Source organism: Betta splendens, chromosome 16 (genome assembly GCF_900634795.4).
Source record: "Betta splendens chromosome 16, fBetSpl5.4, whole genome shotgun sequence".
In the NCBI taxonomy this organism is placed as follows: Eukaryota; Metazoa; Chordata; class Actinopteri; order Anabantiformes; family Osphronemidae; genus Betta; species Betta splendens.
The window spans coordinates 6057351-6074019 of NC_040896.2; the positions used below are offsets into that span (position 1 = coordinate 6057351).

General features: G+C 47.6%; 2 protein-coding genes across 8 annotated transcripts; one reads left to right on the forward strand and one right to left on the reverse strand.

The window, feature by feature from the left end:
- Nucleotides 1–376: 376 nt before the first annotated feature.
- On the reverse strand, nt 377–3121 carry tmem79b (transmembrane protein 79b). Of its 6 annotated transcripts, XM_029128200.3 has the most exons (7): nt 2754–3121; nt 1501–2017; nt 1231–1425; nt 1045–1080; nt 849–928; nt 716–766; nt 377–650 (listed from the first exon to the last, which is right to left on the reverse strand). In XM_029128200.3, the coding sequence occupies exons 2-7, from the start codon at nt 2015–2017 to the stop codon at nt 588–590; spliced, it is 942 nt and encodes a 313-aa protein (XP_028984033.1). In that variant the 5' UTR covers nt 2754–3121; the 3' UTR covers nt 377–587. The 6 variants fall into 6 exon arrangements, with proteins under 6 accessions (XP_028984033.1, XP_028984032.1, XP_028984031.1 ...); XM_029128199.3 differs by having other exon boundaries at nt 377–766; nt 2754–3119; XM_029128198.3 differs by having other exon boundaries at nt 377–766; nt 1016–1080; nt 2754–3119.
- Nucleotides 3122–3941: 820 nt separating this feature from the next.
- On the forward strand, nt 3942–15012 carry arhgef2 (rho/rac guanine nucleotide exchange factor (GEF) 2). Of its 2 annotated transcripts, none has more exons than XM_029128532.3 (22): nt 3942–4187; nt 6390–6537; nt 8214–8281; nt 8407–8464; nt 8545–8677; nt 8769–8872; nt 8948–9091; nt 9677–9927; nt 10118–10243; nt 10387–10504; nt 10582–10830; nt 10907–10983; nt 11079–11251; nt 11647–11714; nt 11812–12027; nt 12109–12186; nt 12264–12316; nt 12495–12536; nt 12623–12673; nt 12756–13013; nt 13273–13387; nt 13667–15012. In XM_029128532.3, exons 1-22 carry the CDS (start codon nt 4131–4133, stop codon nt 13720–13722), a joined length of 2643 nt encoding a protein of 880 aa, XP_028984365.1. In that variant the 5' UTR covers nt 3942–4130; the 3' UTR covers nt 13723–15012. The 2 variants fall into 2 exon arrangements, with proteins under 2 accessions (XP_028984365.1, XP_028984364.1); XM_029128531.3 differs by having other exon boundaries at nt 3943–4187; nt 8401–8464.
- The last annotated feature ends 1657 nt before the right edge of the window (nt 15013–16669 follow it).

Consider the following 16669-nt stretch of genomic DNA (forward strand, 5'->3'; position numbering starts at 1 on the left):
TGATGCATCAATGATAATAGTTTTGAAAAAGCTAAATTCACATGCATCAAACAAACAATCCAAGTTTTTTGTTAGACCAACAATGTTTCACACTAAAGCAAACCAAGTAACATCAAAGTCTCATCCCAGGGTCATTGTTGAAGGAGATGCTTTGGATTTTGATTTCCTATCATCGGCAACTGATCTGAACTCATAGCATTGCTTTTATTTTTGAAGGCAGGTTCCTTTACACAGGTGCGATTTTGGTATTTGGGTCAGTCAAACCGGTTTAACTAGAAAACACAGCACATTAAGAACCTCAGCTGCTGATTGGAAGCACACTATGAAATCAATCCATCATTTTAATGGATTAATTCATATTCATTTCAAAAACATCTTTCAAATTTCATGCTTTTATTGTGAAAAGTGAAACTTGATAAAATCCTTTTAACAAACAAATGTGTTTTATGAGAAGGCCATTTTAAAGGAAAAAAAACAAGAAAATAAAACTTAAACTACTTAATTTATATAAAATCTTATCAACATATACATTTTAAACAAAACCCTTTTAAACTAATCTTGAGAGCCAGCAGTGAAGTTATTGGTGGCTAATTAGTTCTATCCCCAGAACTTCTCTCTGCCAGTTGGAGACAGGCTGAAGATGGACTCCGCTGAGAAGATAAAGTAGATGTTTGCAACCATCATGACAAGACTTGGCAGGAATGAAAGGCCATACCCGAAGCCACGGACGCTGCTGCCAAAAGCAGCTGCTGCCCAGTAAACCAGCCTGGAGACACAAAACACAAACACCTGTGTTAAAAGGAGCTGCATGAACCTGCTACAGAGCCTTTAGAACCGTTAGAACCCACCGTCCAAAAGCGAAGACGATGGTCAGCAGCGGGATGAGCTTCAGGTTCTCCTGACTGAGGTACATCGCCATGACAACCAGCTGCAGAAAGTAGATGAGGAACAGCGAGACGGAGTCGGAGATATAGCGTCGATGGACAGTGAAGTCCCGAAGCCCCTCCCCCTTCACCTGCTCATCAAATAGCGGCCTAACTGCACCTGAGCGGAGTCGTGCGATCCCCAGGACCAGCCATCCTGAGACACACACAGCAGTTACTCCCCTGCATCTTGTCTTTTTATCCTCGGTTCATCTGGATTAATATTTAAATCCTGCAACATGCAGAGAAGTGCTCATTTTCTGGAGGTAACTAACCCCCAGCTCTACCGTTTACAGTCTGAACTCACCCAGGACGATTGGAATAGTGGCGAAAATGCTGCAGCGCAGCGTGTAGATGAGCCTGGGGGGGGTGCCGTCCATCAGGGGGGCATCGAATGGAAGGAACACAAAGCCTCCCCACACCAGGAAAGGGAAGAGGAGGGCAGATGTCATCACAGAAACACCCACCTTCAGGGCGCTTCTGCTGAAACAGCCTCGCCCACCTGGGACAGGGAAGGACAGCTGAGCGGGAGCCAGAAGGTGCAGGTGAACACAGGTGAGGCCGGGGCTGAACTTACAGCTGGCGGGGGGCCTGTCCTCCGCCCACTCCTCCTGGAGGCCACGCGGGCTGTAGAGCTGGGGGAGTCCTGCTGGGGCCAGGAAGGGAGTCTGCTCTGGCTGCGGGTCCCAGAGGAGCTGGTTCTCCTCGCGTGGGGAGGGGGAGAAGTGGTTCCCTGCAGGACTGAACACCTGAGCTGCTTTGTCTGGCAGCTGGTTCTCCACAGGCTCCTCCACAGGCTCCTCCGGGTGTGTAGTTGGGCCCCCTCTCTCTTCAATGAGCTCTCTGTCGCTTTCTGTGCAGCTGGCTGCCTCGCTGGAGCGCACACTCATCCCATGAGCTTTTCCGGTCTGCCCACGCGGCTCCCGGTCCGTGGGCCCACGCGGCTCCCGGTCCGTGGGCCCACGCGGCTCCCGGTCCGTGGGCCCACGCGGCTCCCGGTCTGTGGGCCACTGCAGAGCGACGGGCTCCGTCCTGGTGGACACCCCCGCGGCAGCTTCTGGCTCAGGCTGCGTCGCCCCTCCGCTGTCATCCATCTGTAAGTGGGTCGAACACAATCATGTTGAAGGATCTGACGAACCCAGAGTCCTGTCCCCACAGAACCGTGCTCTGGAGCCTGGGTCCACGCAAAGACCACGGAGGTAGGTTCCTTAATGGGCCGACAAGCTTGTCATTTCCTAGCATTTTGTTTTGGTTCAGTTTCATCCAGTGAGAATGAAGTAATCACACTTGGTTCTCTCATCAAACGGTTTAGACCAAACACAGGCGTGGGAACGCCAGCCAGGTTCTGCTAGAACCTCCGGCCTGCTGAAAGGCTGCTTACCGCTGAGCAGAGGACCAGAGCACGTTCCGAGCCTCGGTGGTGTGGTGACACAGGTAACACCGACTCACCTGGCTGTTACACTTTACAATGTCAACTTTCAACCTCTTTGGCTGAAAGTCAGTTCACTTTGGTTTGTTGTTCTGTTCACTCGTCAGTCTCAACCTGCAGACGCACCTTTTTGGCCAAATTTCTTTTTAAGCACCAGTGATAAGACGCTATTAAACCCCACCGTCTCCCACCTGCGTGTGTAATGTAGTGACGTCAGAGAACAGACACTGATTCAGCCTCCTAATAAATCCATAGTTATAACGACGGCCCTGACGTGTTGCAGACTAAACGTTGAACAGAACACGTTACCACTGATCGACCATGGATCAGCTGCTTTTCAATCATCAGAATAATTAAGGTCGCTCCTGCTAATAGAGTTAAGATACGGTTAAACGACTCACCGAAGCTGTCTGACTCTTCTGTTTATAACTAGTATTGTGAACTACTGTTCAGCGTTTTCTTCGTCTTTTATGAAAACATAGAAACTCCAGGAAGTTCCGTTCAGGTGTGGTCACGTCAGGTACGTTAAAGGAAACGTGACCTTAAAGGTAAAGTTTCCTGTTCAGCAAATAAAACGGCCGAACAATTATTAAAGAGCATTAAATTAGAGTGTGCAGGACGACTGCGTTTAGAAGACGTTCTACTTAAAAGAAAAACACGATGTACGTAACGACAGGTGGAAATATTAAACTCCTTAACAAACACAGAGACTCTCGGTCCGCAGTTACTGCCACAATCCTACTCTGACTGATTCTGAGGTGAACCGGAAGTTTGTCTCTCTTCTCTAGTGAGATTTGTGGGGTTAATGTTTAAATTTGTAAAAGCGAACCCTGGCTTTGTTTTATGTAAAATGGTCCAAATAAGTAAACCTTGTGAGAAATGTAATTATGTGCAAGAGTATAGAAATAAATTCATATACAAATAACTCATGTCATGTTTCAAATTTGCATTTGTTTTCTTTGCTTAAACGACTTGTTATTAGTTAGTTAGTATGTTAGACAAATAGGTTTTGCAGTCATTTCTAATGATCAAATTTTTATACTGAAGACCTTCTTTACTGTTACAGCGTTTTTCTACCATAGTTGTTTCTTATTTTCATCCTCACACAAATATTCATATCTTAGTCGTATATATGTAAACATGCATACTGTAAATACTACAGCAGAGTAGGTTTTCAGAGTAATAGTTGGAACGACTTATTTTCTTTGTTGTTATAGTAAAGCAGCGGAGGGCAAGTGTTTGTTAAAGTCACCGGGAGTGTCTGGCGCGAGCGGTGTTAGCAATCGCTGGTTCCACGTCACACACCAGATGTTGTACCTTTTGTCAGAAGGGGTGGGGGTGAATGGCTATCGGTCACGTGACCTTGTTGGGTTACTTAATTGGTTGCTGTTTGGCACGTGGCTCATTGACACGTTGTCACATGGATAGGATCCACCCTTGCCCACAACGTCACGCCCCGGTGTGAATAACAATCGTCTTCAGAAGAAAGCAATGGGAAATGATTTGGACTTTACACAGACATGTGATTGGCTGAACAAGGAAGCAGCGGGCTAAGCTGTTATTGGTCAGAAGTAGACAGAGGCGCTGTCAATCAGAAAGAAGCCCTGCCTATTGAGCTCAGACCGCGGACTGCTCCGGGACCGGAACCTAGCACCCCCTCCGGACCGTAGTGGATCAACTGCAGACCGGTTATTGATTAGTTATTGGTTACTTATCGGTTAGTTATTGGTTATCTTGTGAGCTACGATTGACCAGGGGCGTTTGATCTGCTGGAGGGGATGTCCCGGCTGCTGGAGAGCAGGAAACAGGACAGGATGAAGGAAATAAACCTGAAGGTGAGTTAATCGAAAAAAATATATATATCGAACCTCATTGGTCGGAACTGGTCGATATCGATGCCCCAGAGTTGATTAGACAGTTTAAAAGTTATTGTTCCGGGAGGAGACGGACTCCCGGAGTCCGCCTGACTTTTGTCCGTTTCGCTTTGTCTCGCATCTGGAAATCCGCGACCCGCGTTTGTTCCGTTACTGCAGATGTTAGATGTGTTGTGACCGACACGTGTTAGTGGGCATCGATCGGCGTTGAACCGCGATCAGGCGTGTGCGTGTGTTTGTTGGGAGAGGTTCGTGTGCGGACAAACGGGGAAGCTGGCGGAGCGCAGGAACGGGAAACGTTTTTTTAGCGTTCGTGGTTTGGTTCTGGGGGAGGGGGCGCTCGGTGCGTGCGTTCACCGGGCTTTCTGTGTGTTTTGGTGGGTGTCCGTTTTCGGTAGCGTGGTCGCTTTGTCCTGATGGGAGGGGGAGGGGTTCCACACAGGCGCGTGTGTCACAGGAAGTGTCGGCCGCTGTTGACCTCCGACCTTTCACGTCTCACCGAACTGTACACAGTGGGAGGTCGGGACTGTACACCCCCCCCCCCTCTGCTCAGTCATAATGTAGTGGACGGTGTTGAATCATCGTTACGTTACAAGCTCAAAGGAGATGTGTTCGAAAGGGACTTGGAACCAAACATCAGTTAGATCTCTCAGATCTACAGAATCAGTAACTGGAGTGAAGGTCACTTGTCAGTGCTAGAACCATCTTCTGCAGTACACTTCAAACCAGAACCACAGACCAATTCTGTGGACAATCAAATAAAACGTGGTTAGTTAATGTTTACATGAGAAGACAGTCAGCTGTGAATATGTGACTAGGTCCTGGTCTGGTTCTGTACAGAAACCCGGTTCCAGCACAAACAACTCAAGTGGGATTTAATTAGAAATAGACACTAGAAACTGTTTAATCTCTGACAGAACTTCAGTTAGAACAGGAAACGTTTGTGATAATTGATCTTGGCTGATTTTAGCATAGAACGCGCACTCGCACACCAATGGCAGCCTGACACTTGAAACCACCGGCCTGATCTCAGACCAGTTTAGTGCAGGGCCCACCTGTGCTCACCTGCTCAGCGTGAACCCGGTGACTGTGCTGCTGCTGGTTTAGGGTCTCCCTCCTCGGCTCATCTCTTTGTGGATCTTTGTCCCGTGACTCCACCCCCACTCCCTCCCCCGGACAGAGCTCTCTTTATTCCTCTCCATCACTGAGCTCTTTATTTATTGATCAGCTGATCACTGACTGTCACCAGATTCAGAACCAGTTTCAGTCTCAGTCTCTTTGCTCCAAACATGCATTTCTATTTTCCATTCACTCACAAGGAAATCAGATAATAAATAAAAAATTCTTAATCAATAATTCTTAATCATCACTGAAGCCAGTTTGTGCGTGTTCAGATCAAACGAATCTCTGATTCTAATTCCATTTAATGGGCCTGTGATCGATGCCAACACAGCGTCTGTGTGGTCCACACACACACACACACACACACACACACACACACACACACACACACACACACACACACACACATCCGTGTACTTCCATGGAACTGAGGTCCTCCATTCACATACTGCCTCTCTAGCCCCTCACTCTAACCGTCACAACTAAAGGCAGACGTCTCACCTTTGCTCTAATCTGAACCTAAACTCAATTCTAACCTCAGCCCTAAAATCACATCTTGACCCTCAAACAGGCCTTTAAAGGGTTTTAAAGGAGTGAGGACCGGCCAAAGGAGCTTTTTTGGGACCGAACTTTAATGTAACCACAATGACACTGACACACACACACACACACACACACACACACACACACACACACACACACACACACACACACACACACACACACACTTCCCCTTCCTGCCCCTCCCATCTTAGAGCAGAAGTTACACAGAAAAACAGACAAGAGAAACAAGAAGTTCCCCCCGAAAGGAAAACCAACCAATTTCATCAGCAACACATTTGCTTTAACTCTCCCAGCGACAGCAGGGAAACCACAACCGGACTCAACACGTGACTCCGGTCCAGAGTCCGTTGGGTCTAGGTTAGCTGACACAGTAGCTGACTGAAACACGTGTGTGTGATTGGGAGGAGACAGACAGTAATCTGTGCTCTGATTGGTCTGCCATCACGCGTCGTCACACTCAAAGCCTTTCCTTTTCAGAATAAGGAGAAGGAGCGGCTGAAGGAGAGGGAGAGGGAGGCCCGATCCAACAACGGCCACCTGTTCACCTCCATCACCGTGTCCTCCACCACCCTGTGCTCGTCCTGCAGCAGGAGCATCACAGCCAAGGAGGCGCTCAGCTGCCCAGGTAGAGTCCACACCCAGTCCTCACAGCCGCTTCCCAGTCCCACCTCAGGTTTCAGAGTTTCAGAGCAAGCTTTGCACCGGCTTTGAACCAGAGCCTGAAGAGCCGTCGTACCGGTTCTGTCCACATTCTTGGTGTCACAGCACAGACTTGGAGCACATCCTGGTGCTGCAGATGCTGAAGGTCCTGGTCCTTTGGAGATGTGTGGCGTTTGTTGCCCAGAATCCTCCTCCAGCTCCTCCCCCAGACAGGCCAAGGTCTCGCAGCTCAACACCCGCTCACCCAGCGGTGCTGGTCCTGCTCCAGTAAGGCTACTGGGACCCCAGCCCTGCAGAGTCCAGGCTCTGGAGACGGGGAACTAGGGCTGCAGGCCACAATTCAGCTTCATGTTTTGAACACATGAATCACAGAATTGCTGCGTCCTGATTTGACAGCTTTACTGCCACTGTTTATTTATTAGTAGTCATGAATCAGGTAATTTGAATAAGCTAATGCTGGTTCCGAGTCAGTTCTGTTTCCTAAATGAACAGATCAAGATCCCTAATGTCAAACTGAGTGCTTCAGAATCAAAGTGATGGGAACTGAGCAGATTTCTATTTGTTCAAAGCTCGTATAAAGTGACGCTTCAGGATTTGATTGAGTCATTGAGGTTTGTTTAAACTGCAGCTGTGAGCGCTCCCTGCTCAGACAGGCCTCCAAGGCTGAAAGCAGGTTCCCTCGGAACGGCGTTGAAGTGATTTATTGATTATAACTGATCATCTAACTTTAGGAATCAATCAAAGTGTGAACACGACTCTGGTGTGTGTGTGTGTGTGTGTGTGTGTGTGTGTGTGTGTGTGTGTGTGTGTGTGTGTGTGTGTGTGTGTGTGTGTGTGTGTGTGTGTGTGTGTGTGTGTGTGTGTGTGTGTGAGTGAGAGAGAGAGAGACAGATTGTGTTTTAATCTCCCTACTGTGAACAGATGTACGTCTTCAGATTACATCAGTTCAACACAATAGCCTGTGTGTGTGTGTGTGTGTGTGTGTGTGTGTGTGTGTGTGTGTGTGTGTGTGTGTGTGTGTGTGTGTGTGTGTGTGTGTGTGTGTGTGTGTGTGTGTGTGTGTGTGTGTGTGTGACCTACATTGTGATTGGCTGCTGTGTATGGACCCTGAGAACTGGGTTGAGGAGAAACATGTGTCTCCACTTGTTTCGTTGTGGCTTTTACACATATCTGAGCCAGGGACTGAAAGTAAAAAGCCAGGAGCAAAAACCCGGCTTGTCTCGGTACCACAGAGTCGAAGCCCAACTTGCTGGTTCAGACTTGGAAGCTGTCTGAGATTCAGTCTATCATCATGTTATTGTTTCCAGCATTAAGTTCAGGTGCAGTCCAAAGTGCAGAGTCCAGGTTGAAGCTGTGACCTGACACTGGAAACCAGAACCAGTTCATCAGTAACGAGACCAATATCATCTGAGTTTGTAGGACAAAGTGTGAGGAACCAAAACCGATGACTCAGTGAATTTCTCAAAAGAAACCTGCACACTGACCTCATCCTCACTGTTCTTCTGTCTTTGTGAGGACCTATTTTAAATGTAAACCATTACAGTGAGGACATTTCTAGTTAACATGTAAAGATGGAAATGACATAAATGTTTAGAAGTGGTGATGATGTGACCCCTGACCTGCTCACTGTCTTTCTCCCAGCCTGTAACGTCACCATCCACAACCGCTGCCGAGACAGTCTGGCCAGTTGTGCCAAGATGAAACAGAGGGTAAGCTGCTCATCACAGAGACCCAGAGATGTGTCCTGACGGGTTCTGTGTTCGGAGGAGGTGGGTTTCGCTGCATTTCCTGTGCTCGCTCTCTGATGGTTTTTCTGCCCATGTCTCAGCAACAGAAGCTGTCGATGGTCAGGAACAGCTCGGCTCTGCAGAACGTCACCCTGCGCACTAAAAGTGAGGCCAGCTGTCAGGGTTTGTCTTTGTAGTCGCTCGCGTTGCGTCAGGGAACAAACCTTTCTTGTGTGTCGTTGCAGCCCCGATGATGAAGGAGCGTCCGAGCTCCGCCATCTACCCGTCAGACAGCATCCGTCAGTCCCTGCTGGGCTCGCGGCGCGTTCGATCCGGGCTCTCGCTCGCCAAAAGCGTCTCCACCAATAACATTGCAGGGTGAGAAAGTCCAGAAGTCTGGTTTGCTGCTAGTCTTGAACCACTCTGCTTCCACAAAGTAACGTCTGTGTTTGACCTGTGTGCGTCTCAGAGGAGCCGAGGAGTCTACGGGTCTGAAGCGGATCCTGTCTCAGTCCACCGAGTCGTTGAACTTCAGGAACAGGACTCTGTCCATGGAGTCGCTGACTGATGACGGTCTGTGGAGCATTTCCAGGTGGTTTCGCTCTAGTCTGAGTGCGTTCTGCTGACGCGCGTGTTGTGTGTGAGCAGGTGAGTGGTGGTGGAGCCCGCTGCTCGAGGAGCTGCAGGCGGAGGGAAGCTGCGTTCAGGCTGACAGCTGGAGTCTCGCTGTGGAATCGAGCTTTCTGCAGACACTTCACAAAGATCTGATCAAAAAACAGGACGTCATCTATGGTACAAACATAAAAAGGCGCTCCAGATATTACAAGCTGTTATTCTGGATGTTAACCTGCTCTGGACCAGGCAGCGGATCAGTCCTCATAGTAACGTGATTCAGCTCCATTCAGGCTAAATGAATCCAGGATAAGTGTTTAATACCAACTCTGAGATGACTCCATAGTGAGCAGACTGGGCTGAACCACTCCTGGTTCAACCAGGAGATGTGGAAAAGCTCAGCTGATAAAGTCCAAATGAGGCTGTAGATGTTTAATGGGCTCCAGAGTCTGAGTTACCTGGTGACTCGCTGCCTGTTTGCCTTTCTGCTCTTGTTTGTTTTCCATCTTTTTACCTTTGTGTTTTCTCTGTGTTGACGTTTGTCATCACCTTATCTTTTAATTTCCTGCTGATTGTTTGTTCTACTTCACCCTGGTTTAATTTAACATCTGAAGGAAAGACATCCAGCTAAAACTCACATGTACAATGTCATCTGCTTTCTTAATGCTTTTTGTTTGTTGAAACTATCATTCTGTGTCGTGTGTTGCCATGGAAACAACACTTTGTATTTAGCATCAGGATAAAACACTTGCGTCCTTGTCTCAGAGTTGATCCAGACGGAGTTTCACCATGTGCGGACGCTTCGGATCATGGAGGGCGTGTACCGACGGGGGATGCAGGAGGAGGTGATGCTGGAGCCTGGAGTGGTTCACACCATTTTCCCCTGTCTGGACCAGCTGTTAGACCTGCACTCTAGCTTCCTGTCAGAGCTGCTGAAAAGGAGGAGGGAGGGACTGATGGAGGGCAGCGCCACAAACTTTGTTGTCCGCAGCATCGGAGACTTGCTGCTCAAACAGGTCGGTGGGCTCAGAGACGGTCACTAAGTAATAAGTAATACACGTAGCGATGTTCATCAACACATGAGCTTCTGATCAGTCACATGATCGGATGTAGCAGTGCCATTAACAACACTGCAGCACACGACTTGTCTGGGTCCGTTTCTGGATCCTTTACGTAAAAAAGTTTTTTTCTTTCGTGTGTGAGCAGTTTTCAGGTCAAAGCGCCGACGACATGAAGAAACTTTACTCAGAGTTCTGCAGTCGACACCCAAAAGCTGTAAAACTCTACAAGGAGGTTTTAACCCGAGACCGAAGACTTCAGCAGTTTATCAGGGTGAGACTAAGCCTAAAGCTAAAGCAGAACTTGGTTCTAGACGTTACCTGTTGAGGTGTGATTCATTCACACCTGGATCTGGTTTAAACAGGGGTTAATGTCTCTCTCTCTCTCTCTCTCTCTCTCAATCCCATAATGCTCAGCGTGTGTGTCGTGGTCCTTTGCTGCGTCGTCATGGCGTCCAGGAGTGTATTCTGCTAGTTACACAGCGAATTACAAAGTACCCAGTCCTTATCCAGCGGATACTGGATAACACCAAAGGTGAAGTACTGGCCCCGATGACCTTTGACCCCTGATCCACAGTGACCTCTGACACAGCGTTTCATCACCTTCTGCAGGCAGCAAAGAGGAGGCCCATGCACTGGGCCAAGCGCTGCAGCTCCTGAAGGATCTGATCGGCTCAGTGGACCAGGAGGTGCTTGAGCTCAACCAGGCCAGGAGGCTGCAGGAGATCCAGGCCCGTTTGGACCCCTGGTCCCAGGCGGCAGTCCAGGGAGGAGGAGTGTTCCGAGTAAGCGAGCTGCTGAGGAGAAAGCTCCTTCATGAAGGGACGCTGCTGTTGAAAAGCCAAGGCTCCAGGATGAAAGGTAGGTATCACCTGTTGAGCTGTGTCACCTGTGTGGCTTTATCTCCTGTTCACCTTTGCTTCTGCTTTTCATCCAGATGTTCAGGTCCTGCTGATGAGAGACATCCTTGTTTTCCTTCAAGAGAAAGACCAGAAGTTCACCTTTGCATCACTGGTGGGTCACACCTGCTCGTACTGAAAGAGCAGAGCCTAGAAAGCAGGCGTGTGGTTCCTCATTGCTCAGCGTTCATCTCACCTGTCTCACCTCAGGACAAGTCTCCAGTGGTGTCTCTGAACAACCTGATTGTCAGAGACATCGCCAACCAGGAGCGAGGGATGTACCTGATCAGCGCATCCACGCCTCCTGAGATGTTTGAGCTTCACGCAGCTTCGAAGGATGATCGTCGTACTTGGATGACCTGGATCCAGCAGGCTGCTCTCAGGTAAAACTGCTTCTAATACCAGTTTGCAGCCTTTCATTTTCAGCCGACTTCTTTTATATTTGAAGTAATTTCCTTTTTTCTTTCTTTTATTTTAAGAAGGTTTTATTTTCTCTTGACCTTTTTATTTTAATGCAATAGCAAGGAGCTATTTAAATGTTAGTCACTTTTTCCTTCCTTCCTCCTTCATGTGCCTTTTTTTCTAATGTACCTAGATGCCACCGTAGTGATGGTCAAGATTTGGCTCTGTGTGAATATTAGTAATTTCATATGATCTTTATGCAGTTAAGCAAGATTTTGATGATTTTCGGTCTCGGTGGAGGTAGTTTTGAACGTACGCTTGCTGTACCTCACATTTTGTGGCTCTGTGTGATATTTGCTCTGTATCTTTGTTGCAGCTGTCCGACCAGAGACCAGTTCCCACTCATTGAGACTGAAGACAAAGCATTGCTGCGACGCCTCCGAGGTACGTCACCTCCTCCTCTAACCGTCCTGCACCTCCCACCATAAGAGTCTTCAGTTAGTTGACATGTTTCCACGTCCTCTCGTCCTCGTCCAACCAGCTGACATCCAGCAGAAGGACAGGGAGGTGCTGGAGCTCCTGCAGGAGCGTGTCACCCTGTTTTCTGACCTGGTGGAGGCGATGGGACGAGGAGCAACCGAGGGCGGCGGAGTGGACGTGACCTCCTGCTGCTCCTCGTCCTGTAGGAACCTGTTCAGAGCTGACACTCCTCACGCTCCTCAGGCAGAGCCGCTCCTCACTGGGGCCATCTCTGAAGGTGCCGATCAGTTTACCCTGAACTGAATCAAGGTTGGTAGAAAAGAAGGCGCTGACCTGAATCTTTGATTTTATGTTTCAGTTGACAAACTCACCGAGCTGCTGTTGGACCCCAGCATCCACAGGTCGTCCACCAGCAACGGCAGCCAGGAGCTCAGCAGTGAGTCACGTGACGCGTGTCTGCAGGTTGTGATTGTCAAATAGGAAACTTGTGGTTTAATTGAGTCTGTCTCTCAGATGGAGACTCTGGTTCTCCGGACTCGCTTGTGATAAACAGCAGCTCCTCACAGGTAAAAACGTGAAAAAATGGCAACTTTTTCATATGTTCTCTAGATTCAATATTTTCTTCACTGAATTCATGAATTTAGAAATGTGCTAATTTACTTGTTTTTACAAAGCAGTGTGTTTGTTTTCTAACAAGGACCCTGTCCGAATAAGAACTGAATAACAACTGTTTTTCTGTCTCAGGACAAAAACGGGAACCAGTTACAGGAGCAGACTCTGAACAAGGTAAAAAGCTTCACACTAGTTTTATTCTCGTTTTCTTATGGAACCCCTTGTGCTGTGAGTCACGTGTTTAATTCCTCCCATTTCAGGACGTCCGTCAGCGATTGGTCGGTTTGAGCACGCAGCTTCACGCCTTACAGGTCAGTCGCTTGTTCCTTACAGCCTTTTTTTTTATCCCCATGATGCTGTTTCCTAATGATATTTTCTGGACTCAACCATCAGGCTGCTGTGATTCGTCAAGACTCAATGCTGGAGCTGTCGGCCTCACCAGTCTCCAGTCACAGCACTGGCCCCGCCCCCCTGCTCAGTCGCTCAGTGTCACGGGATGCAGGGATAGATACCAGCGGGGAGGTGACGCTGCTGCGACGGCAAGTAGAGCTGCTGAATGAAGAGGTGACCCGTCTGCGTGTGAGGGGGGAAGGAGGAGAGGTGAGGAGGGGGAGCAATGGAAAGACCAGCAATGACGTCCAGGAGCAACAGGTTGGTCTGAACTAAGCCTGCACCCGTCTTTACTTTTAATTTACTATTGGAGATTTTGTAATTTACTCTTACCTCAATAACACTAATACCCGAATTTTACTCTTGAAAAAACAAGAGAACAAATGTTTTTGTGTTGCAGTAGTTTGTTTCCATTTTTTTTTTTTGGCTGTAACGCGTTGACGCTATTTGACTCGCTGATAAATTTAGTCTAAACCAGACTTAAATCAACTAAGCTAATTACAGGTTTGTCCTGTGGCAGGTGAGTAGGGAAACTCTTGCCCCGTTGGCCAGTCAGGATCCAACTGAGCAATTAGATGGCGAGGAGGAGGAAGAGGAACTGATGAAGATCTCTCCTCGCTCCGACAGCCCCAGAGGTCAGTGCATCAACAGCTGATTGGCGTCAATAGTCATCTAACTACAGAGTACAATGATAAAGGCATGTTCTTCACTGATGACTCAGCTGGTTGAGTCCAACCTGTAAAAGACTAATAAGACAATTAAGTGTGAGTGTAATGACACAGATGATGTTTGAGTGGAACACTCAGTCACTCTCTGACCACGTTTGACCAGTGAGAACAGTTCATCAATGATAAGGGATCGCTGTCACTGTTTCTGATGGTGTTTCCATAGTAACCTGTTCCCTTTTGTTTCAGACCTGCAGGACATTCCTGAAGAGAGTGAGTGTGAACCTCATCACACCTCAACCTGAAGACCTCCGTGTGATGTCGCAGCGTATTTTCAATTATTCTAAGTTTAAGCATGTGACTTGTTGGAGGCCACATCAGCTGGAGCCCACCTGTATATGTAGATGTGGTGTGGGTTAGAGAAGCAGAGGGCTTAGCTCCCCCTGTGAACTAGTGTCTATTTCAAACAGACCAGCTCCTTACTTCAGGTGTGTCATCGCCAGGGGCTGCATTTGAACACATCTGCTCTGTCTTTGGAACACAACAGGTTTCCTCAGGTGACTTGAACTCAAGTAAAATATGATGCAATGGATTTGATCTGACTACAAAGCCCACTTACTCCTGCACCAGCTGACCAATCACAGCGGAAACGCTGTGTGTGTGATGTCAGAGCTGAAGTACCATGTGACATGGTAGTTTGTTTGAAGCAGACAGACATGACACTACATTTCCCAGGATACCTTTGGGCGCCTCGTACCCTGCTGTGTTCAGGGGGCTTTTTTTTAAATAAATCTGTTAATTTTGCTTTGTCAAGACAAAATCAACTGTTTAAACTTTATTTATATTTTAACTTAAAACATTTCAAACCAAAACTTTTGTTTTAAAATGTGGGAACAGTTTGTTTGGCTGTGGAGGAAGTTGAACCACTGCAGACCAAGTAGATCTGCAATGCTGTCTGACTGAAGCTTGAAGTCCTGTTTGTTAGCATGCTAGCATGTTGCTCTCTGTGTATTATCTGTCCACTGATTGGTCAGTTTTCGGTTTAATGAATCGACTTGTTAGATGCTGTTATTGATGATCTGATGTAGAAATAAGTCTAGTGTCTTGTAGAGGAATGAGCTGAGCTCTGAAGCTGGTTCTTTATTATGGTGATGATGTCAGTTATGCTAAGATGATGAAACAAATGTGATGAGTTGCAGTTTTCTAATCACAGGAGGTAAAGTATCCTCTGTGGCTATTTACCTAGAGATTTACTTTTATTAGCAAATGCTAAGCATTAGCACCAGTTTGTATCAGAGAATAAATAAACACAATGAAATCTCCAGTTCTGAGTTTATACTAATAAAACTGATGCAACTGGTTAACAACAGAATTATGAAACTCACCAAGTTTTCATTTGATAAGATTTTATTGGTAACACGCTGCAGTTTTATTAAGCATGCTTTTGTATCCATGTGACCTCTGACTGCAGGTGATGATTCATCCTCCTGCAGGTTTTCTGTTTTTCTGTCTGACACATAATGCTGTAATATGCTGATTTAATGCTGTAACATTTGTTTAAAGTTCACATTCCATCATTAAACTGTTTAAACTCAGTTTGCGTACAAATGTTTTGTTGTACGTTTACTTGTACAAGTCTGTTGGACAACAAGCTTAATGTATTTGATTTCAAAATGCTGGAGAAAATTATTGAAATAATTCTACATATACTAATCATAAAGACCTTAATAAAGAGGTACAGGCAACAATAAATAGCAATATTAGTCTGCAGTTGTTGATCACATCACACACTACATTTGAAATTTGAAATAATCTAAGTAACAAAAACTTAATAATTAAATGAGACCACATAGACATTTGACATAGACAACATTACATCAATTTTAATATTATTTCAGTTTCATATTGACTCACTAGCATTGTCACCACGTAGTTTTAATGTTAAAGTAATAATTAGCCTCATTAAAGATCAGGTGCACCAGGTTAGAGTCAGAGTAAAGAAGGTTTTCTTTATTTGGTCTATACCAGAATTCATTTCTTAAGTTATTGTTACAAAGGTGAAGGTGTGTTCACAGCATTATTAGCAAGTATTTGCTTATCTGGGCCCAGGTCAAGGGGGCAGCAGTCTGAGCAGAGAGTTCCAGACTTCCCTCTCCCTGGACACTTCCTCCAGCTCTTTCGGTGGGACCCCAAGACGTTCCCAGGCTCAGCTCCCTCTTCACCACGACGGACCGATACACCGACCGCACCGATCCGTCTGTCATCTCATGCTCCTTGCTTCCCTCACACGTGACCAGGACCCCAAGATACTTAAACTCCTCCACTTGGGGCAGGAACTCTCCTCCAACCTGGAGAGAGCAAACCACCTTTTTCTGGTCGAGAACCATGGCCTCAGATTTGGAGGAGCTGATTCTCATCCCAGCCGCTTCACACTCAGCTGCAAACCGCACCAGCGCACGCTGGAGGTCCTGGCCTGATGAAGCCAACAGGACAACATCATCTGCAAAAAGCAGAGACGCTATCCTGTGGTCCCCAAACCAGACCCCCTCCGGCCCCTGGCTGCGCCTAGAAATTCTGTCCATAAAAATAATGAATAGAACCGGTGACAAAGGGCAGCCCTGCCGAAGTCCAACATGCACCGGGAACAGGTCTGACTTATTGCTGGCAATGCGAACCACGCTCCTGCTCCGGTTATACAGGGACCGAACAGCCCTTAGCAAAGAGCCCTGGACTCCATACTCCAGGAGCACCCCCCACAGGATGTCACGAGGGACGCGGTCGAATGCCTTCTCCAGATCCACAAAGCACATGTAGACTGGTTGGGCAAACTCCCACAAACCCTCAAGCACCCTGCTGAGGGTATAAAGCTGGTCCAGCATTCCACGACCAGGCCGAAAACCACATTGTTCCTCCTGTATCCGAGGTTCGACTATCGGCCGAATCCTCCTCTCCAGTTCCCTGGCATAGACTTTCCCAGGGAGGCTGAGAAGTGTGATCCCCCTATAGTTGGAACACACTCTCCTGTCCCCCTCCTTGTGAAGAGGGACGACCACCCTGGTTGTCCAGTCCAGAGGAACTGTCCCCCTCGTCCACGCGATGTTGCAGAGGCGTGTCACTAAACACAGCCCCACAACATCCAGAGACTTGAGGTACTCAGGACGGACCTCATCCACCCCCGCTGCTCTGCCACCGAGGAGCTTACAAACTACCTCAGTGACCTCTGGGTGATGGGCGAGTCCGCCTGAGTCCCCT